This window comes from Leucoraja erinacea, chromosome 13 (genome assembly GCF_028641065.1).
Source record: "Leucoraja erinacea ecotype New England chromosome 13, Leri_hhj_1, whole genome shotgun sequence".
In the NCBI taxonomy this organism is placed as follows: domain Eukaryota; kingdom Metazoa; phylum Chordata; class Chondrichthyes; order Rajiformes; family Rajidae; genus Leucoraja; species Leucoraja erinaceus.
In genome coordinates, this window is record NC_073389.1 from 45,659,479 (window position 1) to 45,685,695 (window position 26,217).

The window sequence follows — 26,217 nt, forward strand, 5'->3', positions numbered from 1 at the left end:
TACACCGTGGAGATTCCCTCCCTATTTGGAAATGATTCACAAGGAAAGCATATTAGTAAACTACAAGACCAATACAAATTGACTTCACATGGACTCAGTTTGGTGAGTCTTTCATGTAATGCCTTATCTGATTATAACATTCATTCAGATAAATGAGACTCAGGTTCAAAAAAAATGAAAATGTAGAGATTTAGATCATAAAAGAACATGAGATATGTAGGTTCTACACGAATCCAATTCTAGGGGTTCTTGCCCTAACAGATGTTAGAACGTTGTTTAAAGGGTTGCAATGAAAGTTGATAACAAGAATTGGTATTAGACAACACTGGTGTTTAGTTCACCAGTAGTTAGTTACACCTTAATGACTACATTCACTGCAACAGTATATATAATGCAAGTGAACCTTCCAATCTGGAAGGAGAACTTGGAAAGTCGGAAGCTATTGTTTAACAAATCCGGCCAGCTATGTATGGAGGGAAACAAGTTTGATCGCGCTCCTTTGCACGGTAGGCAGACCATGAGATTGTCAGACCCCTTCTGGTCATGATGTTGCGAAAGCCCCTGTTTCTACATGAAAGCGTCGGGGCACTGCCTACCATACGTTTGATACCTCGCAATTTCACCAACAATGGCGGGAGTGGAGATGCAGAATAAGTCTTATATTTCAACTTGAGGAAATGTGTAGATTTTATGGAGAACACCCCTTTGAAAAGCGTGCTCTACTCCCATAGTGACCATGGGGCACGTTTCCTGAAGGAAGTAAAGTTCATCAGAAATGACTGAATTTTTTATATCATTATTGTTTATCTCCTTCACTCACAGTCCAGACAGTACGGACTTGTCATCCTATGCTACCAGTGCAGTCATGACAACTACAAACAGACCAGAAAGTCCGGTTACTACATCTGCTACTAGTCCAGTCAAGACATCTCCAATCAGATCAGGAAGTCCAGGCATGTCATCGCCACCGAGACGAGAAAGTCCATTCATGACAACTACCAGACCAGGAAATCCAGCCATGACATCTTCGGCTACTGCACCACCAAGTAGTCCCATTTTGTCATCTTCATCTACCAGACCATCAGTTACCAGACCAGACACTCCAGTGTTAACCAGTGGTAGTCCATGTGGAAATGCAGTTTCCCCAGCTGATAATTCTTTGTCCTCGTCATACAGGAATGATGAACCACCTTGTTCCATATATATACGGACTTCTTTGACATCTTCCTCTGCAGGAGCTCCACTGCCACTTTTGTTGCCAAAGAAACCCAACCACCCTAGAGACATTTCTTCTTTGGATCTCTGGAATTCTCTGCCACAGAAGGAAGTTGAGGCCAGTTAATTGGCTATATTTAAGAGGGAGTTAGATATGGCCCTTATGGCTAAAGGGATCAGTGGGGTATGGAGAGAAGGCAGGTACAGGATACTGAGTTGGATGATCAGCCATGATCATATTGAATGGTGGTGCAGGCTCGAAGGGCCGAATGGCCTACTCCTGCACCTATTTTCTATGTTTCTATGGTTGCCAATAAAGAATTTGAAATGTAGATCTCTTAAGTTTCAGGCAAATTGATTTAAAGAGTTTCTATGGTTCCATATTGAACCAAATGTGGATGATGTATTGTGCCAAACCTGTGCAGTGGCATAGTACAAGACTTGATGAAAATTTCAAAATTCAAGGAGCAAACTTTTATCTCAAGTGGTTTTAAGAACTGGAAAAGAGGCATTGAAAAATTCCAAGTTCATCAAAAGACTGAATGCCACAAATTGCCAGTGCAAACTTGCTTAACTGCAAAAGGCTTGTGATATTAATGCCCAGCTGAGCAAACAATGATGCCAAGGACAGGTACTGGCCCAGAGATCCCTACTGCAGATAATTGAAACGCTGCAGTATCTGACCCAGCAAGGTCGTTATGTGGGAAAGATGACTGTGATGGCAACATTACAACATTGCTTCAACTCTTCTCATCTCGTGACATGGACCTTACGACATGGCTGCAGCAGAAAACAAACTATATTTCAGGAGCATGCCAAAATAAGATTCTTCAACTTATCATATACTCAGAAGCATTTGTAAAGACATTCAATCAACATTCCACGGTGTTATTGTTCATGTATTTGACGTTAAGGAAGAGTTTGTGGGTCTGTATCAGGTGAACTCCACTAATGGATCAGCCCTTGCGAGGATGATCGCCGACCCGCTTACAAGATTGCAGCTGCCAATCAATAACTTATTGCTGAACGGCGGAGCTGAGCGGGGAGGGGGGGGGGGGGGGGGTGCGGGCCGGCCTGAACGGCGGTGGAGGGTGGCGGCGCGATTTTTTTATTACTCTAGGGGAAAAAAAGGGGGGTCCGTTCGCCATACCCTTCGGATGGCCATGCCTGCTGACTTTCTCCAGCATTTTTGTCTACCTTCGATTTTCCAGTATCTGTAGTTCCTTCTTAAACACTTTAGAAAGCTTGTAATGAACATGGAATGGATGAGCGTTTATCATTAACACAGGAAGACATTTTCAGAGTCTTTTCTTTTCAGTGTCTAATTCTTTTCAAAGTCTGAGCTAGCTGACCATGCATGCGGCCGCGATTCTAAAACGCACGGTTGGATGGGAACTGATTGCGAAATACATGTTTCACAAAACATGGGAGGATCGTCCCCCACCTCTGAAAAAACACCCCCCCCCCCCCCACCCCCCCCCCCCCCCCCCCCCCCCCCCCCCCTAAAATGCAAAAGAAGCCACAACCAAATCAATTTTAAACCTGTAATGAGGTTCAAAGGGCAAATTTATGGCCACATTAATAAAGAAAGTGTAGGAAGGAACTGCAGATGCTGGTTTAAACTAAAGTTAGACATAAAAAGCTGGAGTAACTCAGCGGGACAGGCAGCATCTCTGGAGAGAAGGAATGTGTGACGTTTCGTGTCGCGCCCCTATTTAATTTAATAAAGAGTGTCATTAGCTGATGAAACAAAAATTGGCTTCTTAACTCCATGCTTTATAATGGAGCAATGCAATTAGAATAAGGGCATGAAATTCAGCCACTGGTTTTTAACCAGAGTAATTAAAAAACAAAACATTTTTACTTTCCAATATATGGTAACATAACTTGGAGAAGTAATGCTGAACATGTGTGAATCATTCACTTTTATCTTTAAGCTTCCTCCTGCTTTCCACAATGCATCTTTCCTCATGGAGATATAGTCAATGTGATCATTCTCCTGCTGAAGATGTGGCATCTAAATCCATTACTCGCTAGGCCTTGCCTCAATATTTATATCAATCAATCTCTTTTAGTGTCGTTTAGTCTGGAGATAAACCGTGGAAACAGGCCCTTTGGCACAACGATTCTGTGCTGACTAGTGATCACTCATACACTAGTTCTGTTATCCGAGTTTTGCATCCTATACACTCGTTTGCAATTCAGAGAAGCCAAATAATCTACGCACCTGGGCGTCTTTGGAATGTGAGAGGAAACTGGAGCACCCGGAATAAACCCACGCAGGTCACGGGTGGAATGTACACACTGCATACAGTCAGCATTGCATACACTGCATACAGTCAGCACCTGGTTGGGTAACTATAGAAGCATGGAATAATCTCCACCCAACTATAGTTACCCAACCAGATGCAACTAAATTTAAAGTAGCTCTTTCTTCCCAATAACCCTTTCTGGCTTAAGCCCTCCCTTCACCACCTCCAGTTTGAATTCCATTTGGAATATTTTGGAGGACCAAGAACCAAGAAGAACCACCCGTGGTCAGAATTGAGCCCGAGTCTCTGGCGCTGTAAGGCACAAGTGTGCTGTCTGTACTTATTCATATCTTCTTTTCCATGATGCTGAACTTCACCTCCAACAAACCTCCGCCAGGAGTTGAGCTAATCTTTAGAAGCAGTGGCAACTTGTTCAACGCATGAGGACCTCACTCAGAACCAAAATAGTATGTCATATGGATATGAGGTAATGTGATTGGAGTAGAATTAGGCCATTTGGCCCAACAAATCTATTCCATTCAATCATGGCTGGTCTCTCACCCTCCTAACCCCTTTTCCCTGCATTCTCCCCATGAACTGACACCTGTACTAATCAAGAATCTATCTCTGCCTTAAATATATCCACTGACTTGGCCTCCACAGCCTTTTTTTTGGCAAAGAAAATCCACAGATTCACCTTCCACTGACCAAATAAATTTATCCTCTCCTCCCTCCTAAAATAACGTACGTTAATTCTGAGGCTATGACCTCTAGTCCTAGACTCTCCCACTAGTGGAAACATCCTCTCCACATCCAGTCTATCCAAGCCTTTCACTATTCTGTATGTTTCAATGAGGTCCCCCCCTCATTCCTCTAAACTCCAGCGAGTACAGGCCCAGTGCTGACGAATGCTCATCATAGGTTAACCTACTAATTCCTGGGATCATTCTTGCAAACCTCCTCTGCACCCCCTCGAGCCAGCACAACATCCTTCCTCAGATATGGTGCCGGAAACGGAGGCAGCGGGGGTATCAAGAGGCGGTGGAATATGTTTCAAATACCAACCAGGGCTGGTTCAGCGATACCACGGTATTGTCCAGGGCCGGATTTAGATGAAGAGAGGCCCTAAGCTATTTCACTTGTGAGGCCCCCCCCCCCACCTTCCAATCCCCCACCCCCATGACTAGAGGAACATGACTACCCGACAGTGACAGTGTGACACTTTTAGATCCTACTGTATGTTGTCATTAAACAGTTGGTTTTAAAATACATATTGGATTCACCGCGGAGCGGGCGATGCCTTACCTGGATCGTCGTTTGAAGCTCCGGAGTGTTTGGCCTGCTGCTTCAACATCATGGAGCTGTCGTTTGCGGAGCTCCCAGCCTTGGGCGGCGCTGATTTCAACATCACTTTGCCGAGGTCCGCCAGCATGAATCTCCGCCCAGCTCAGCCTGTGGACTTCGGGAGCCGCAGACCCCGGTAGGAAGTGGCCGATTCGGAAGTCAAAGCCGCCGGATGGTGAACCCCAAATTTCATTTCACCAATTGGTGCATGTGACAATAAGTGTCTCTTGAATTGAATATTGAATATTAAGAAATAAAGAAACTACAAATACACTAAGAGCAAAACTTATTTTTTCTCGCCTTCTTCATAGCAAAATCATCCAGAAGTTCACTAAGATCATCACCAACTTCACCAAGTTTGTCACTCTCAATGCACAGAATGCTCAGTGCAGACAACCTCTCTTGAGACATTGTGGACCTTAATTCATTTTTAATTCTTTTGAGTCTTGAAAAAGACCTCTCCCGAGCAGTTGGTGACCATTAAGCTAAGAAACAGCCGCAAGATTGCTTCCACATTCGGGAAGGCCATCTGAATTGTTTCCTTGTATATTATTTGATAAAGATCAAATATGATATGAGACAGAGAGTGCTCCTTCCCATGGAAGAATGGTGTGAGGCGGAGGTGACGGAAGAAGAGCTCCAAATTGCGGCGGGCGCGGAACTCATTGAGGTGGGGACGGAGGGGGAAAAAGGTGAGGCCTCTTCTGAGGACAGACTGTTCAGTATATGAGAGGGGGAGGTCAGGGGGGATGGTGAACATGTGACAGGGATGGGGGTTGGGGCCGAAGGAAGGCAGGTGAGTGGACTGAGGCCGAGGCGATGCCTGGTGGGGGGGGGGGGGTGGTGTGTGGTCAAGGGGTAGGGGGGGGTATAAGGACTGTAGTGTGGGCAGGGAAGAGCTGGGGTCACATGGTTTGTGGGGAATGGGGAAGACCCAGTGGAACAGCCACTGGGCGGGGGGCCCCAACATCGAAAGCCTGGATGGCCTCAACGCAGAGGGAGAACATGGAAGGAAGAGACAAGGACTTTAAGACTTTTGCCTTCCATCACAGTGAGGAGGTGCCTGGTAGACTCACTGTGGTGGATGTTAAACTGTGTTCATTGTGTGTTCTGTTACTTTATTCTCTGTTGTGACTGCAAGATATTTAATTTTGTTCAAACTAACAAGGAGTACCGCAAGGTTGCGTATTCTCCTCTCTCCTTTATTCTCTCTACTCCAATGACCGCATTCCACGGACTCCTCTGTCAAGCTTCTCAAGTTTGCGGATGACAGAACCCTGATCAGACTGCGCCAGGTTGGGGAGGAATCAGCCTACAGACAGGAATCGACACAGCTGGCGTCCTGGTTCTATCACTCCAACCTGGAGCTCAATGCTCTTAAAATGGTAGAATTGATTGGAGACGGTAAGAGAGCTCTCCCTCCCCTCACCACACTAACCATCAACAACACCACAGTCACATCTGTGGAATCATTTAAGTTCCTTGGAGCCATCGCCTCCAGGAACCTTAAATGGGAGGCCACCATCGACTCCACAGTCAAAAAGGCCCAACGGAAGATGTACTTTCTGCAGCAGCTGAGAGAACACAATCTGCCACAGGCAATGATGGTCCAGTTTTATACTGCAACGACAGCGTCTGTCCTCACCTTCTCCATCATGGTCTAGTTTGGCCCAGCCAGCAAGCATTACATCCACAGCATCATTCGATCAGCCGAGAAGATTGTTGCCTGCAACCTTCCCCCCCCCCCCCATCGATAAACTGTACACTGCAAGGGCCAGGAAGAGATGGGTAAGAACATCTCTGATCCCTCTCACCCTGGCCACAAACTCTTTGAAACACTTCCCTCTGGAAGGCGGTTCCGAACTGTCAAAGCCGCCACCGCCAGACATAAAAACAGCTTTTTTTCCCCACGAGCAGTAGCTCTATTCAAAAGTAAAAGTCTGTAGCCTCCTTGTGCTCTAGTATTTTATGTCATTCTTCATGTTTAAATTATGTTTTATTTTTAATTGTCTGCTGTATCGTGTTCTTACTTGCCAGCAAAGTACCAAGGCAAATTCCTTGCATGTATACATATTTGGCTAATAAAATGTATTCAGTTAAATTAAATTATTCAATTCAAAATTGCTCACAATAGATGTGACAATACATCGATGAAGGTTAGAGATTGTACACAAGACCATTTTACGATTGGTTTAAAGGGAAAGAGAAGTTGGCCCTGCATGTTAAACTGGTCCGACCTGCCCAGGTTAAACCGCACAATAGGAGGGAGTGGGAGTATTTGCATAGAGCGTTGCCAAAGCAAATCAAATTTAATATGTATAAATAAGGTAATATGTTAAACATATTAACAACAAACCCAGTAAACAATGGAACCTATCACTGGAGATTTGAGATGATTAACTGTCCAGGATCTGTATTTTACTTACACTTTTCTTTGCAGCATAATTTTGCGTAAAAGTCAGACATTAAGAACACGGAAGTGCTTGTACATGAATTAGTCAAAAATAAATTTGATTAATGTGAGATAATCATAGGAGCAAAACAAGAAATGAGTGGGTTAACATATGATGCGCGTTTGATGGCACTGGGCCTGTACTCGCTGGAGTTTAGAAGAATGAGGGGGGACTTCATTGAAACGTACCAAATAGTTAACTGCAGATAGAGTGAATGTGGAGAGGATGTTTACACAGGTGAGAATCTAGGACTAGAGGTCATAGCCTCAGAATTAACGGATATTCCTTGAGGAAGGAGACGAGGAGGAATTTCTTCAGTCAGAGGGTGGTGAATCTGTGGAATTCTTTGCCGCAGAAGGCTGTGGAGGCTAAGACAATGGATATTTTTAAAGCATAGATAATATCTTGATTAGTATGGGTGTCGGGTTATGGGGGAAAGACAGGGGAATGGGGTTCGGAGGAAGAGACAGATCAGCCATGATGGGCCGAATGGCCTAATTCTGTTCCTATCACTTATGACCTCATGAAATAAAATAAGCATTGTTGTGGAGAAAATTAGTTAGTCAGTAAGACATTGTTTCAGTTCTAGGTTTGTTGGAGGTGAAGTAATATTTATGGGAGTGCATCAGAGTATGCGAAAACACAAAATTATAATAAGATCAGAAGAAGATTCTAGAGTAGATGACCATAAACTTGATCAACGAGGTAAATTGTGAGGAGCGTCTTAAAGGATTGTTGAAACTATTACTTGTACAAGGTATCAACTGACATGTCAATCAACAAAAGAATCTGAACCACGATCTCGTACAACTTTATCTTTATTAATGCTCGAGTTTCTATTGATTCCATTCATACCTCACGCTGTCTCGGCAAGGCCAGCAGCATAATCAAGGACGATTCACACCCTGGCCACTCCCTCTTCTCCCCTCTGCCATCAGGCAAAAGGTATAGAAATGTGCAAACGCACACCTCCAGATTCAGGAACAGTTTCTTCCCAGTTGATATCAGACAACTGCATCAACCTACCACAACCAGAGAGCAGTCCTGAACTACTATCTACCTCTTTGATGACCCTCGGATTATCCTTGACTGGACTTTGCTGGTTTTACCTTGCACTAAACGTTATTCCCTTATCATGTATCTATACACTGTTAATTGATTGTAATCATGTTTTTCTTTCTGATGACTGGATAGCACGCGACAAAAAGCTTTTCACTGTATCTCGGTACACGCGACAATAAACTAAACTGAACTGAGTTACTTAAGCATGAATGCAACCCATTAACTTCTAATAACTTTTCATTTGCTTTACTGTTCCAACTTATCATTTCTTAAACAAAAACACAAAACTCATGACTTGGACTCAGATATTACCCGTATGAATGAATTGGCCAGGTTCATTCTGTGGTCTTCTCTGAGTTTAGAATTCAGGTCCCTCCCACTTGTGATGGCTGCTCCTGGCAAATATCATCTTTGGTTTTTGGGTTGTCGCTGCCGATGTTTCGCACTGCCCTACTTTAGTTGTTGCTATCTTCACTGAATGCTTTGAACCAGTTGTCATGACACCATCATCTTGCAACAATTTAACAGCTCACAGATAATTCACCCCTCATCCACCTACATTCCAAGGAATCAAGTGTTCGCTTGCTCAACTTCTCCCTATAGCTCAGGCCCTCGAACCCTGGCAACGTAATTGAAAACATTTGAAAGGTCATGATCAGGTAAATTATTCCCTTTGAGGAAATGCACCAGAAACACACCATTTTGGTTAGCGTTACCTGGGGAATCCCATCTTCCTACAGACTTGTTTTGCATCGTTGGTGCCCCAGTTATCAAGGCACACTGGTCTCCAGCCGTAAAGTACAAAATCCGATCTCGCCAATTGAACTGTAATTTAAGAGGAAAACAAAATTGCCACAAACCTTGTCACCACATCACGAAATTCACTCAAATGGTTTGCAATCAACATGTTCCGTTCTTAGACACATTTCAGCTGTGGCACAATGGCGTAGCGGCAGAGTTGCTGCCCTGCAGCATCAGAGACTCGGGTTCAATCCTGACTACGGGTGCTGTCTGTACTGAGATTGTATGTTCTCCCCGTGATCTGCGTGGGTTTTCTTCAGGTGTTCCGGTTACCTCCCGCACTCCAAAGATGTACAGGTTGGTAGGTTAATTGGTTTGGTATTAAAATTACAAAAGATTGTCCCTAGGATGTTTTGGATAGTGTTCATGTCTGGGGATCGCTGGTCAGAGCAGACTAGGTGGCCAAAGGTCTTGTTTCTGTGCTGGATCTCTAAACTAAATTAAGCAAAATAGTAAGATTAACCGAGAACTTACCAGTTTGAAGTTTGATCTTTATTTTATGAGGAGTTACAATGAGGGATTACGTGAAGAAGCCCATACAGCCGCACATGTGCCAATCTTTAAAGCAGCGGTGTGAAATCACAGATAATAGTGAGTGAAGTATGATAGTAAGATGAAAGAAGACTAGAACTACCAGATGACCTTAATGAGGGTTGGGAGCGGAGGGCACGTAATCCCTCATTGTAACACCTCATAAAATAACGATCAAACTTCAAACTGGTAAGTTTTCGTTTAATCTTACTATTTTACTTCGGAGTCACGTGAGTGACTACGTGAAGATTTCAAAGCTCTGTGATTTCATGCAGTGAGAAATAAGTCTACACAACCACAACTGCCCCATTGACAAATGAGGGAAAACATTCATAATGCATACAATGATGACATAGATTTAAACACGCTGATGCTATTAAATAAGTAATAATGATAGTCACATCTCTTATCCGGATGGAACCTATAACAGAACATAAATAAAGTTGAGAAATACCCCTGGTCTGGCAACAGGTTATTATACCATGTTTGAAAACTCATTCATTTGACCATGCTACAGCCATTAGGATGTGGCCCAGCGGAACGTAATTAACCCTTGCTGCTGCTGTTATAGCAGCCCTGGTGGAGTGAGATCCGGATCAGTATCTACACCTGCATAACTCAACTCCGTTTTAACACCTGGCAAGATCTGAGCAGATATGTTTTTATAACGTTTTTTTGTAACTAACAAACATAGTTAGCTCAGAGTCTCAAAGGCTCTTGGTGACCATGACGTATTGTTGTATATGTCCCCACATAACGAAAGGTCCCTGGGTATGTCTTGAACTATTTTGAGACCTGACATCCCTACTGCTCTGCTTAAATTAATTATAGCATAAAATACTATGCATATATTTGCAATGTAATCATCCTCTCCTGTCACAATAATGTAGCGAGTGACCTGTTGCGCTAACCAGTGCCAGGAGGATAACTACCTAATGAGGTCCGATCAAAGCTAATAATGTAGCTGAAATCCCCTGGTGAAATAGTGTTAACACAATGTCAACCCTACTGCATTGTACTTGTCCTGGGAAAACTTGTGTAACAGATATCCTTTATTAACTCGATATCCGAGGTGAACCCAACAAAGTGGACCTCGTTATCTGCAGTAAATCTGATGGAAAGCCCCTTGGCACAGTTAATGACCCTATAACTCAATATTGTCAAAAACCATTTAAATGAACTGCAATAGCTCAGAATCTGTACCATTTTAAATGTAACATGAGCATTTAACAAACGCTTCCCATCTCCTGAAGCAGCAAAGTACTGCTTTTTGGTACCATTCCAGCACTGTGAATACATACGAAAATAGGTGTGACAACCCAAGCCATAAGCAGTTTATTGAGAATCTGTAGAACATAAATTGATTTTATCATGCAACGGCTGATTTCCCGAGCCACAGGCTGAACCAGCAAGTTACGTTTAAAATAACCATATAAAGTTGCATTATTATTATTCCCGACAAATTGGGAATCAAACTGCATAGGCCAATTCCACAGCTGGAAGCTAAAACGGGATCTTGATGACTTTATTTCAAGACCTGACTCATAAAGCAAAATGGAGGAAGACATAAAAGACCATTCCTCATGCTTGTAGCGAGAATGTATGCCACTGTTATGTCACACATTTTTGCAACCTTTGAATTAGCATGAAACAACATATCTATATTCACTGTCGCATTGAATCAGAATTTCATAAATACTGTGTGGTCCAACACCCATTCTGTGTTGTCATTGATCTGTACTTAATGATACTCCAGTGGCAAATTAGATTATGTACCTATTACAGGATCTTTTACTTGACTGCACATTCGTGCTTATCATATGCCACATCATAGTGTATCCACATGAAGTTGAGCATGTTCGCTCAATCACTCTTTACACATCTTTACACACGCTAATACATATTCGCTCAATCACTCTTTAACCCACAAAATGCACATAGGGTCGATAGGTAGTTGATACCAATAACTGAAGAGTTAATAACTCATGCAAATCTCCTGCACCTCCAACTAGAGCTGACATTCGCATTTTCCCACCTTAGGCCAGAGCATCATTTTGAATATAATGACATATTTATTGATCAACTACTGGAGCAATGCTGAATACTGTTTGTCCATCTTAATGACTTTAGTAGCTTCAGCTGGTAATAGCAAAGGTGTGTTATCAACAACCTTCATGGCCCTATAGTTTGCCATTAAGCATGCTGTCAGTTCTCCCACTTGCACAGCTGCATCACATCTATTACATTTCCAGTTAGTCCAATGAATAGAAACTGCTTTATAACAACAAGGCTGTTCCAGGTTTCTATTGACTCCAATCTGTTGCCCAGGGCGGAGTCACAGGCCAACTATCCATTTGATAACAACTTAATTTAACTGGATAGGGGAGAACAATTTCTCAAGTAGCTTGAGACTGAAACATTGGATTTTAGCCAAATACAGCGTCAAAATATAATCCAAACAATCCATCACAAGTGTTTTTGAACTCTGAGTAGTCCTTTGAATGATTTATTGTCATCATACTGTTACATTGCCTCATCATAGCAATGCCTTCAAATATCTCTGATGATCATTGTACATGGAAACCTTATGAAATCAGTTTGATCACCCTTCTTTCATAATGAACAGGCCATGCCTGCCATCATTTCGTGTCTGTCCTGAACGGCAACTCTGGCCCGGTTCCGATAATTCTCACATGTCCCAAGACAACTCTTGCCATAATTCTGACCTTGCCTTGAAAGACAATTCCCCATATCTCTGAGCCTGTCTCGAAGGCAAACCTGGCTAAAATACTGGACTTGGCTCAACACTCTTCTGGCCAAATTCCAACCTTCTTGGAATACTAGCAATGTCCAGTTTACCTAGTTAAAATGCCTCTGAGTAGATGACAATGTCTCAACCATTTGTGTATTATACAACCAATTGATGGTCACTTAGTTGTAGAGTAACTCTGGTCAGCTTTAATGCTGCTACCAGCTTCAGTGAACCGCTTCCTGCCGATGAAGCCGTGGGGTGCATTGTCCCATAAACTATGAATCGATGCTCCTCATTGGCCAACAGCTTATGCTTCGTCCTTCAGGTTTTACCTGTGGAATAGGTCTTACCTGAATAGAAGATTCGGCGGATAGCTCTAACATCCCCTGATAGCGGTGTTCACTGCATTGTGTTGGGACGACAACCTTGCTGCCAGAAATCGTACCTCTGACATGTGCCCTTCATCCCTTGAGGTATGCTCCATGCTATACCTTCAGCCTCAGCATCAGATTTACACTGACGCAGCATGTTCTCCTCTTCCATAAGGGAGATATTAAGCAGCCCTACTACAAGGCGCTGCTGGTGCGTCCTGTCCAACAGGCCCACCCTTCAGGGTCAGAAATGCCCCGTAAACTCACCACTTCCATGAGGGAGACATTACGCAACTCTTCCAAAGGTGCTGCTGCCATACATTTAAGCAGCCCCATTATCCACCCAAATATGTCCATATGCAATCAGTCCAACATAACAGCTCGGTGAACATAACGTTTTAGGCTTCACAGCTGATAATCCTGCAGATACTGAGGTCTCCTCTTCTGTTGCTGAGAGTGTCGAGCCGGAATAGGCTGCTCTGCTGTATGCTGACCACAATCACTGTCTTGATTGGATATTGGGAAAGGAAAAGTGTCCAATTCATCTTCTTCTTGTCTCTGTCTACTTGCAATTAGACGCCTCATGTTCCATCTGGTGTCATCTTGGAGGAGGTGCGCGTTCTTGCCGAATCTCCGTTAATCTGTATCGGCTTGGAGAGTGCACTTGCAAGCTTATGCTGTCTTTTTGGGTGGCTGATTCATACCCAGTTGCCGACCTTGAACCGCGGCGCTCGTACTCTGCATTTAGCATCACAGTATGCTTTCCCCTTTGCTTGTCTGTGTGCCATTATTTCCGCCCTCGCTCTTGTCTCTGGATTTGGGTGCGATGATGGTTGAAGAGCATTCAATTTTGTTTGCAGGTTTCACCCTATCATCAGCTCTGCTGGCGTTTTCCCAGTCAACGTGTGTGGTGTGGATCTGCAGGATAGGAGGAGAATATGGATTGACTGTTTGAACGTTTTTCCCTCCGATATGTTCGCTTTTGTGCTTTCCTTGATCAAGCGATTGAATCGTTCAACCCTGCCGTTCGATTGGGGGTTGTATCTCGACGTCCGCTGATGTTGAATGTCATAACTCGCGAGGAAAGTGGAGAACTGTTCAGATATGAACTGAGGGCCATTGTCTGTCGTTATGACCTCCGGAAGTCCACACTTAGTGAACAGCTTGTTGAGAATCGTGATGATTGAGCTTGTCGTGACTGAGAAAGTAGTTGCGATCTCAGGCCACTTGCTGTGGAGATCGTGTACTACAGGTAGACACCGCTGGCTTCTTGGCGCAGCTTGCACCTCTCCAAAGATGTCGAAGATGTTGCAAGTGCCTCCATGATTTGTCCGGCCATGGGATTGGCTGAAGAGGGGTAGGACATGGTTTTGTTGCATTCTCACTAATTGTTATACAATTTTTAACAAAATCTTCTACCAGACGATCTATTGCTGGCCACCACACGGCTTCGCGACACCGTTGTTTCATCTTAACAATGCCCGGCTGTCCTTCGTGTGCCATTTGTAACGCGCGGTGTTGCAGTGATTTGGGTATAACCACTCGAGTTCCGCGCATTACACATGTATCGTCAACCACAGCCAGTTTGTGGCATACCCGGTAGTACGGAACCAAGTCGTCTGTTATCTCCTTGGGCCAGTCTGTCCTGAGATACTGCCAGACGGTTTGCAGTGTGCCGTCAGCTGTTGACTCTGCTTTCAGCTCTCCCCGCGTCACAAGATTCACCATCGCTTGTAAAATTACCGCGAGAACGTATTTGTCGATGTCGCTTGAAACGTCACTATCGCGTGTGCTTGCGGGTGCCACCGTTGGGACGTGACTGAGCATGTTTGAGATGCGATTGCATGAACCTGCGAGGTATTCTACTTTGAAGTTGTACTGATGAAGGCGATCGGACCATCTGTAGATCCTGAGCGGACGGTGTCCTGAGCCTGACGTGTCCAACAACATAGTTAGCGCTTGGTGATCTGAACGGAGAGTGAATGGTCTCCCGTATAGGTATACATGCCAGTGTTCACACGCGTAGATGCATGCTAATGCTTCGTGTTTAACGGTGGAATACTTGCGTTTTGTGCCAGTCAAGGGACAGGACGTGACTGCGATCGGTCGTTCGCTTTCATCGATACTCTGCGAGAACACCGCTCCGATCGCTATACCGGAAGCATCTGTTGTGACGTACATTTCCGCGCTTGGGTCGAAGTGTGCGAGAACAGGCGGAGATGCTATTTTGTCTTTCAGCGTGTTGAACGCAAAGTCCTGCTCATCCGTCCATTCCCACTGTGTGTCTTTCCGTAGCAGCTTCTGTAGCGGTTCTGCGATCTGCACGTACTGCCACACAAACTTGCGGTAGTAGTTGGTGGTGCCCAGAAATGACGCTAGCTCTTTCACGTTAGTTGGGGCTGGGATCGCGTTGATGGCTTGTACATTGTCCTGAGTAGGCTCTACTCCAGACGCTGTCACTCTGTACCCGAGAAAGTTAATCTCGGATGCTGTAAATGTGCACTTTGCTGCGATGAGCGTCAAGTTGTGTTGTGCGAGACAAGCTAACACTGCGTGCAGTCGTCGATCGTGTTCCTCCTTGTCCCTTCCATGGACCACAACATCATCGAGGAGATTGAGTGCTCCGTCAATGCCTGTCAGAACCGACGCCACGATTTTTTGAAAAGCGCTGGGCGCTGAGCACAGTCCATATGGCATCATACAGTACTGAAGTAATCCTTCATGTGTGATGAATGCTGACAAATGCCGACTGCGTTCTGCTAGTGGTACCTGAAGGTAGCTTCGGCGCATGTCCAGTTTTGTGAACACCGTTGAACCGTGGAATGACGCAGCTAGCTCTTGTATTGTTGACAGAGGGTATTTGTCCGGAATGATGGCTTTGGCGACCACTTAGAGATTGATGCACAGCCTGAGTTCACCATTCTTGCGTCGCCCAATATACCAGATTCGATATCCAAGGGGATGAATCGAAGCGCTCAATGATACCACCCTTTTTGAGTCATTTCAGTTCCGTTGAGACTTCCACGTGATTGGAAAATGGTAGACGCCATAGGCGTTGTAAAACCGGCCAGACTGATGTGTCTACACGAGGTGCGTGGCAGTACCCTTTAACGATCCCAAAACCTGAGAAAAGGGAGGAGTACTCATGCCTATAGTCCGTGTCTCTAATCACATTGATGTTCATGCCGTTTGAGTCCTGAATCTTGAACCCTAGTTGATCAAAAAAATTGACTCCCATCAGACTCTTTCCTTCTGCGACGTAGAATGTGAAGCTATCGAGCTTAACTCCTTTGTAGCAGACAGGAATGGTCACTAACCCTCTTGTGGGTATGGTTGAACCATCATAAGCGTGAAGAGTGTCCCTCGGGGGAGCAAGTGGGTAGTTCGAAAAGTACCTTTTGTAGAGGTTGACACTCAAAATTGAAACCTTCGCCCCCACATCTTTTAGAAGCGATACCGAGGTCCCAGTGATCACTACCATGTAGTCTTTGAAAGTCCCTGTTGACCGAACATTCTGGTCAGCCCTGTCCTTTCACTGTCCCTCCGTTCCGAAGCAATGCAGCAGAATCACTTGGCGGCGAATGTCCGAAATGGCAGCGCCGTCCAGGTCACTTGCGATCAGGTAAGTCTTGAAACTTTCATACCAGGATATCCACAGTTCCGGAGGCTATCCTGGAGTTTCCAAGAATGGAGATGGGGCAGCGAGGGTTAAAGCAGCCATCCTTGTCGCCAGATGTTGAGTTTGAGGGCTAAATAATTCACAATCTGCACTTGGTGTACAGGACCCGAAGTGTGTTTATTACAAGCCAAACATGGCTGCTGCAAAACCTCTGCAGATCACCCAGGGACACCTCCCGGAGGAAACATTCATCTCGAGGCAGAGCCCTCTAGTGGTGATTCCAGGACACAATAGGATGGTCGCTGGTTGGAGTGGACTCCGTGGGCCGAAGGGCCTGGTTCAATGCTGTATGCCTACAGTAAACAAAAGCAAGTAAGCATGGCCGCGGGGAGATAGCAGCCCTGCCAGCAATCTGCTTGTCTTCACTATTTTTGGCATTTTAAATTTGTTAGAAGTTTTGTTTTAATGGTCTTCGGTTTGTTTTATGTGGGGGGAGGGGGAAGGGGATCGGGGGAAACTTTTTTCAAGTTCCTACCTTGCTGGAGATGTGATTATTTTTCGGATCACATTCTCCAGGCTTTGCGGCCTACCATCGATGGAGCTGGTGGCCTTCTCGGACTGTTGTGAGCCCCACCGCGGGGCGTGGACTTAACATTGGAGCTGATCCCTTGCCTGGGATCGCTCCCACCACGGAACCAACACCAGGGGCTCGCAATCTTCGGGTGAGGCCGAGTCAGGAGCTCCAACATCGCGGAATGTTCGACCAGCCCCGACGCGAGGTTTGATCGCCCGGTGCGGGGGAGCTGACATCCCCCCCGATGCGGGGGGCCTGACCAGCCCCAACGCAGAGGGCCCGAACGCCGCTGGCTATGGGAGTCAAGATCGTCCCGTCAACGGGGTCTCGAGGTTCATGACCGAGAAAAAGCTAGGGGAAAGACTTGAACTTTATTTTGCCTTCCACCACAGTGAGGAGTGTGTAGGAGTCACTGTGGTGGATGTCCATGTTAAAATGCATTTTTGATTGTTCTGTTTCTAAGATGGCTGCCGGACGTGAGAGTGAACACTGGCGCGACTAGCTGCCGCTGCTCTCTCTTCGAATTGTGTATTGTTGCTGTCCCTACTACTTCTTGTTTTTGTTTCATTTTGTTTATATGTTTGTAATTTGCTTGTTTTAATCTGTAAGGTGTCCTTGAGAGTCAAAGGCCCATAATTTAAAATGGATTATTATCGCTTGGTCAGCTTTCTCTAGGCATTTACAACTAGTGGTTTGTAGATCAACTGGCACATACTCAAAGTAAAGATCCAACAGGTTTTTTTTTTTTTTTTTTTTTTTTTTTTTTGTTTGTTTATTTTATTAGAAGTTAATACAGCACAAAACAGTACAGTGGCACCTAATTTTAGGTGCAAACTATGTAATACCGTAATCCATTCTATGTACAACCTCTAGTTTTATGTTATAAGAAGGAAGTAAGCAGGACAAGAGAAAGAAAACAATAGAAAGGGGAAAAAGTGGAAAAATAGATGGTAGAGAGTAGAAAAACGTGAAGTGTGTATATAAAAAATAAAAAAAAGGAAGAGAGAAAGTGGAAAGTAGAAATAGAAGAGAAGGCCCCTTAAAAGAGAATTTTTCAAATCTGTATTCGGAGATGTAGATCTATCCGCGTCATGAACTGAAATCAGCAATCCTTACGGTACCGCTGCATCACATGATTCCAAAAAGTCGATGAAAGGAGACCAACTCCTTAAGAATTGGTCATATTTATCTATTAGTCGGAGTCTCATTTCTTCAAGGCGTGCTATGTCCATCATATTCCTAATCCACATTTTAACAGTTGGTGTGGTTGTATTTTTCCAAAATTTAAGTATCAATTTCTTTCCAATTATTAACCCATAATTAAAAAAAACATTTTGATCTTTATTTAAATTGGTATCTTCTCCTATTATTCCAAATATAATCCATTCCGTTTTGGGTTCTATTCTTGACTTGAAAATCTTTGTAAATATATCAAATATATCACTCCAAAATTTATTCAACTTTGTACATCCTACAAATGAGTGTGTTATATTAGCGTTTTGAAACAAACATTTATCGCATCTGGGAGAGACGTTTGGATAAAATTTATTCAACCTCGTTTTTGAATAATATAGTCTACGTAATAATTTGAATTGAATTAAATTATGTCTTGCATTAATAGAACAGTTATGTGTATTCATCAAATACTTTTCCCATCTATCCTTCGAGATCTTTATCATTAGCTCTTGTTCCCAATCTTCCCTTAATGCTTCTGTTGAGGGCGATTCTCTATTTAATATATTATTATAAAAGTATGATATTAATTTTTGTGAATCAGCCTTAATATTCATTGCTTCTTCTAAAGGATCTGAAAATATAGTTTGAAATCTATGTGTATATTTCTTCATAAAGTCACATAGCTGTATATATTTAAAATATTGATTATCCTTCAATTTAAATTTAAATTTTAATTGTTGAAATGATAACAGTTTGCCCACTTCATACATATCCCCTACTTTCCTAATCCCCAGTCTATCCCATTGTTGATATGTGTTGTCGATGAGAGAAGGTTTGAATGCGGGGTTGTTCAATAGTGGGGTTAGTACTGATAAATTATTTAATTTCAAGGATATTTTTATTTGTTTCCAAATTCTTATTATATTGTGAATAATTGGGTTCTTCTTATATATTATACTATTCAATTTTATCGGTGAGAGCAGGATCGTTCCTATATCGTGCGGATAGCACTCCTCTTTCTCCATTCTTATCCACTCCAACTGCTGAGTGGAACTATCCAGCCAGTATATTATGTTCTTAATATGCACTGCCCAGTAGTAATATATAAAGTTAGGTAATGATAAACCCTCTTTATACCACCCCCAACAGGTTTATTGGTATATAATAAAGATACACAGCAAGTCGGCATCACTGTGTCTGCATCACAACTGGCACCTAGTGTCAGGTGCCGTTAGTTTAAAGGTGTCTGTGTGATGAAAACCCGGACTGGTTTATAGACAATAGTGATGTGTAACATTTGTGCGTTAGTTTTGGTTAACATACAAGTGGAGCAGATCGACATGGTTTAAGGCATCCCCCCCTCCCCCCCATGCAGAATTTAAAACAAAATAAATCATAATAGCAATATGTTTGCTTCTTTTTGATACCGGACTAATGGATATATTACCAATTATCCTACGACTGAACCAATATATATTAGAAATAACTTAGCAAGATTACAATGCCTTATGAGCTACGTTGAATAATATTTTAAACAAACATTCTCTCAGCAATGTGAACAACCAACACCAGAGGAAAAACTACCAGTGTAACAAAGAAAACATATCAAACACTAAATTCCACCATTCTGCATCCTTGTGAATGCTATACCTGATAATTATCTACTTCCTTCCAAGTCAAATGCAAATTTGTTTTAAAACTTGATTACATTTTTATAGTGTGATTAGAATTAATTTAAATTTAATCACACTTTAAATTCCATTCTCACATTCAAAATATGATACGGAATGTAATTCCCGGGGTACATTAGCTAAGTGTAAAAACAAAACCAGCGGGTCAGGCAGCATCTGTGGAAAAGGGCAGAAGACGTTTCGGGCCAGGAGCTTTGTGCAAAATCAATCTCTTGTGTGTCCATTAAGCAAAGAGATTCCACATAAGATACATCAAAAAACAATTAAAGGTTCCTTGGCAGCTTCAACCAGTTTACACCAGGCTGCTCAATATACAGACAATTTAAGATCAATATATGTAGGAAGGAATTGCAGATACTGTTTTACACCAAAAATAGGACACAAAATGCTGGAGTAACTCAGTCACTCAGGTGGAGGGTCTCGTCACCTGTTCCTTCACTCCAGAGATGCTTCCTAGCCGCTGCCTAGCTGGTGAATCTCTGGAACTCTGCCACAGAAGGTAGTTGACGCCAGTTCATGGGCTATATTTAAGAGGGAGTTAGATGTGGCCCTTGTGGCTAAAGGGATCATGGGGTATGGAGAGAAGGCATGTACAGGATACTGAGTTGGATGATCAGCCATGATCATATTGAATGGCTGTGCAGGCTCGAAGGGCCGAATGGCCTACTCCTGCACCTATTATCTATGAATCTATGAGTTACTCCAGCATTTTGTGCCTTCCTTCAATTTAAAATCAATCCATGTTTTCCAGAGTTAGCCAATCTCAGTCAGGATGGGATGGGAACAAGTATTCCTTTGATTGGAAAGAGGACATGAGCCAGGAGGAAGATCACAAATATGGAAATTGGGTGAGGAGATACCCTAAGTTCCTCTAACGCAAATATATAGTCAAAGAATGTGGAAAAAGGCCCAACTTGCCCATGCTGACCCGCAAGTCCCATCTGCACCAGTTCCACCTGCCTGTGTTTGGCCCATATTCTTCTAAGTCTATCCTATCCATGTACCTGTCCATGGATAGGTTGTCATTCCGCAATTAGACAGGAATAAAGGTCGCTGGTATTTGATTGTGAACTCCGAGACTAAACTGTAGTAAGGATTTAATCCCTTCAAGAGCGGAAGTTAGCAAGAAATATGAAAATTAGCAAACAAAATATAAACGCATCTTTACAGTTTTCAGTGACCTTCGTTCAACATTCATTTAACCAAATTCAAGCAATTTCTTCTGGGCTTGTCTCAATCGGTCTATTTTGCTTTTGAGGTCATCCCTCTTCCTCTGTGTGTCTTCATCTTCCATTAGATAAACACTGATGCGATCCTTGTCTTGGATGAGTTGAAGCATCTCTATCCGTAGTTTGTCAGCAAATTCGTTTAAAATGTAGCAGCGTATGACCATGGGGATCTGGTCAGCCAGTCGATGAGAGACAATCTAGGAGTCGAGAACAGAAAATAAAGGAAGATAATGAAACGGGAAAAAATTAATTCCAGATTCACCACACTGATTAAAGAAATTCTTCCTCATCTCCTAAAGGAACCTCCTTTAATTCTGAGGCTATGACCTCTGGTCCAAGACTCTCCCACTAATGGAAACATCCTCTCCACATCCACTCAATCCAAGCCTTTCACTATTCATCCTTCTAAACTCCAGCATTTACAGGCCTGGTGCCGTCAAATCCATCATTGCTCCTAAGGGTTCTGCCTTTTATTGTCACTGAATACACTCATCTTAACTTCCATCTCCCAAAGAGCAACACATCACACCTGCCTGGATTAAACTCCATCTCTCATTTCCCCGCCCATATTTTCAGCTGATCCATATCCGGCTGCATTCCTTGACAATTTCTCTCCATCTGCGGCACCCCAACTTTCGTGTCAACTGCAAACTTATTAATCAGCCCGCCTCCGCAGAGATCACAGTACCGACCCCTGTGGAACACCACTGGCGATCGACCTCCAGTCAGAATAACATCCCTCCACCACTACTGGGATGGCGGGACTGTCATATGAGGAAAGAGTTTAGAAGGATGAGGGGGAATTCTTATAGAAACATATAAAATTAAATAAGGACTGGACAAGCAGGAAAAAATTTCCCAATGTGGGGCGAGTCCAGAACCAGGGGCCACAGTCTTAGAATAAAGGGGAGGTAATTTAAGACTGAGGTGAGAAAAAACGTTTTCACCTGGAGAATTGTGTATTTATGGAATTCCCTGCCACAGAGGGCAGTGGAGGCCAAGTCACTGGATGGATTTACGAGAGAGTTAGATAGAGCTCTAGGGGCTAGTGGAGTCAAGGGATATGAGGGGAAGGCAGGCACGGGTTATTGATAGAGGACGATCAGCCATGATCACAATGAATGGCGGTGCTGGCTCGAAGGGCCGAATGGCCTCCTCCTGCACCAATTTTCTATGTTTACCCTCTTGCCATCTCCAGCCAAACCAACATCGGATCAAATCCACCATATTTCTGTGGATCCACTCAGCCTTAATCTCCTACTGTAAGGGACCATGTCAAATGCTTTATCCATGCCAATCTACCAGCCCTCAGTCATTTTCCATCATGTCCTCAAAAGGCTCAAATCAGGTTTGTAAGACATGACCTATCCTACACAAAGCTATGCTAACTATTCCCAATAAGTTTGTGCTTTTATAAATGTGAGTAAATCTTATCCCAACAAATTTTTGCCTACGAGTTCCTTACCACTGATGCAAGGCGCACGGGGCTATATTTTCCCTAGATTACCCATATTGATCATCTTAAACCAAGGAACAACATTGGCTATTCTTCCGTCCTCTGGGCCCTTGACTGGAGCTATTTTTATACAAAGTTCTCCGTGAAGGTCCCAGCAATTTCCTCTCTTGCCTCCTTTGATAATCTAGACTGTGTCCCAGCTGACCCTGGGGACTTATCCACCTTATTCAAAAGATCCAACACCAACACCAACATCTCCTGATATCACCATGCCCCAAAATATCAACGCAGGTCTCCTTGATCTGACCATCCTCCATGTTCTCCAGTTGCAGACACCTCTGCTATGGAGAAACGTTTCCTACTTTCTACACAATTTTGAATACCTCTATCAGATCCCTCCTCAGCCACTTCCATTCCAGAGAAAACAAATCCTGCCTTTGGTGGTGCCCCACTCTTTTTTGGCCCACTCCGAGTGAACGCTATGTCCAGCTTTTCCCACATACCCCTGCAAATGTTTCCTCATTCAAGTCTGAAATAAGGCGCTGACCTGAATTGTTACCTATCCATGTCCTCCACAGATTCTGCCTGATCCACAGAGTTCTTCCGTCACTTTGTGCTTTTTGCTCAATGTTTCTTCATGTTGGTTCTCGCTCTTCCACCAATCATCCCAGTAGGAGGAAGGAGGGAACAGTCCACCAATGATTGGCACGCAGTGGCTAATTAATACGCTGCTGTGTCACACACAGTATATTTACCTTGTAATATGCTTCGAGATGATACGACATTTCTTGGATGCTGCCATTTGCAAAAGCTTGTGGTAAATTGCTTTTTGCTTTAGAAAGGCTGTCACTGTACAGACGGTCTTGAGAATACACTACACTCTCAACCTTAATCTGGGCCTGCAGAAACTTTTCTGCTTCCGTTTCTTGCTTGTTGCTCATAATTGCGATTTTGACCTACACACACAAAGACAAAATGAGCAAATATGTCATGGAGCATTCCAACCAAGGTGCCCCATCTACACCAACATCATCTGCCCGAACTTGGCCCATATCCCTCTAAACCATTCCTATCCACGTACCTGTCCAAATGTCTTAAATGTTGTTATAGTTTCTACCTGATTCCTATGGGGCAGAACATGCTAGTGGGAGTTGTGTACAGGCCACCTAACAGTAGCAGTGGAGTTGAGGATGGCATCAAACAGGAAATTAGAAATTTGTGCAACAAAGGTAAAACAGTTATAATGGGTGACCAATCTACATATAGATTGGGTAAATCAAATTGGCAAGGGTGCTGAGGAAGAGGATTTCTTGGAATGTATGCGGGATAGTTTTCTAAACCAACAAGTAGAGGAACTAACGAGAGAGCAGGCTTTTCTAGACTCGGTATTCAGTAATGAGGAAGGGTTAGTTAGCAGTCTTGTTGTGCGTGGCCCCTTGGGCAAGTGTGACCATAATATGGTTGAGTTCTTCATTAGGATGGAGAATGACATCGTTAATTCAGAAACAAGGGCTCTGAACTTAAAGAAAGGTAACTTTGAGGGTATGAGACGTGAATTGGCCAACATAGACTGGCAATTGATTCTTAAAGGGTTGACGGTGGATATGAAATGGAAGGCATTAAAGACCACATGGATGAACTACAACAATTGTTCATCCCAGTTTAGCAAAATAATAAATCAGGGAAGGTAGTGCATCTGTGGATAACAAGGAAAATCAGGGATAGTATCAAAAAAAAAGATGAAGCATACAAATTAGCCAGAAAAAAGCAGCCTACCAGAGGACTGGGAGAAATTCAGAGTCCAGCCGAGGAGGACAAAGGGCTTAATTAGGAAAGGGAAAATAGATTATGAAAGAAAACTGGCAGGGAACATTAAAACTGACTGCAAAATCTTTTATAGATATGTGAAGAGAAAAAGATTAGTTAAAACAAATGTAGGTCCCTTGCAGTCAGAAACAGGTGATCATGGGGAACAAAGACATGGCAGACCAATTGAATAACTACTTTGGTTCTGTCTTCACTAAGGAAGACACAAATAATTTGCCGGAAATAGCAGGGGACCGGGGGTCAAATGAGATGGAGAAGCTGAGTGAAATCCAGGTTAGTCGGGAAGTGGTGTTAGGTGAATTGAATGGATTAAAGGCCGATAAATCCCCAGGGCCAGATAGGCTGCATCCCAGAGTGCTTAAGGAAGTAGCCCCAGAAATAGTGGATGCATTTGTGATAATTTTTCAAAACTCCTTAGATTCTGGAGTAGTTCCTGAGGATTGGAGGGTAGCTAATGTAACCCCACTTTTTAAAAAGGGAGGGAGAGAGAAAACGGGAATTACAGACCAGTTAGTTTAACATTGGTAATGGGGGAAATGCTACATCAATTATTAAAGATGGGATAGCAGCACATTTGGAAAGTGGTGAAATCATTGGACAAAGTCAGCATGGATTTATAAAAGGTAAATCATGTCCGACGAATCTTATAGAATTTTTCCAGGATGGAACTAGTAGAGTGGATAAGGGAGAACCAGTGGATGTGTTATATCTGGACTTTCAGAAGGCTTTCAACAAGGTCCCACATAAGATGGTATGAAAACTTAAAGCACATGGTATTGGGGGTTCAGTATTGATGTGGATGGAGAACTGGCTGGCAGACAGGAAGCAAAGAGTAGGAGTAAACGGGTCCTTTTCAGAATGGCAGGCAGTGACTAGTGGGGTACCGCAAGGCTCAGTGCTGGGACCCCAACTATTTACAATATATATTAATGATTTGGACGAGGGAATTGTATGCAACATCTCCACGTTTGAGGATGACATGAAGCTGGAGGGGCAGTTAGCTGTGAGGAGGATGCCAGGAGGCTGCAAGGTGTCTTGGATAGGCTGGGTGAGTGGGCAAATGCATGGCAGATGCAATATAATGAGGCTAAATGTGAGGTTATCCACTTTAGTGGCAAGAACAGGAAAGTTGACTATTATCTGAGATGGCCGATTAGGAAAAGGGGAGATGCAACGAGACCTGGGTGTTATGGTCCACCAGTCATTAAAAGTAGGCATGCAGGTGCAGCAGCCAGTGAAGAAGGTGAATGGTATGTTAGCATTCATAGCAAAAGGATTTGAGTATGGGAGCAGGGAGGTTCTACTGCAGTTGTACAGGGTCTTGGTGAGACCATACCTGGAGTATTGTGTACAGTTTTGGTCTCCTAACTTGAGGAAAGACATTATTGTCATAGAGGAAGTACAGAGAAGGTTCATCAGACTGATTCCTGTGATGGCAGGACTTTCATATGAAGAAAACTGGATAGACTCCGCTTGTACTCGCTAGAATTTAGAAGATTGAGGGGGGATCTTATAGAAACTTACCAAATTCTTAAAGGGTTAGACAGTCTAGATTTAGGAAGATTGTTTCCGATGTTGGGGAAGTCCAGAACAAGGGGTCACAGTTTAAGGATAAGGGGGAAGTCTTTTAGTACAGAGATGAGAAAAATGTTTTCACACAGAGAGTGGTGAATCTGTGGATTTTTCTACCACAGAATAGTAGTTAAGGCCAGTTCATTGGCTATATTTAAGAGGGAGTTTGATGTGGCCCTTGTGGCTAAAGGGATCAGGGGGTATGGAAAGAAGGCAGGTACAGGATACTGGGATGGTTGTTCAGCCATATTGAATGGCGGTGCAGGCTCTAAGGTCCGAATGGCCTCCTCCT

The 26,217-nt window shown here is 43.5% G+C and overlaps 1 protein-coding gene across 4 annotated transcripts in view; it reads right to left on the minus strand.

Moving 5' to 3' along the window:
• Positions 1–19,553: 19,553 nt before the first annotated feature.
• Positions 19,554–26,217, minus strand: part of LOC129702989 (interferon-induced GTP-binding protein Mx3-like) — a 42,185-nt gene continuing 35,521 nt past the window's right edge. For all 4 annotated transcript variants that reach the window (XM_055645122.1, XM_055645125.1, XM_055645123.1 and 1 more), the window contains 2 exons: positions 23,282–23,482; positions 19,554–21,267 (listed from right to left, as the gene is read on the minus strand). In XM_055645122.1, coding sequence (XP_055501097.1) covers positions 21,040–21,267; positions 23,282–23,482 — 429 coding nt within the window. In that variant the 3' untranslated portion in view covers positions 19,554–21,039. The remainder of the gene's footprint in view (positions 21,268–23,281; positions 23,483–26,217) is intronic.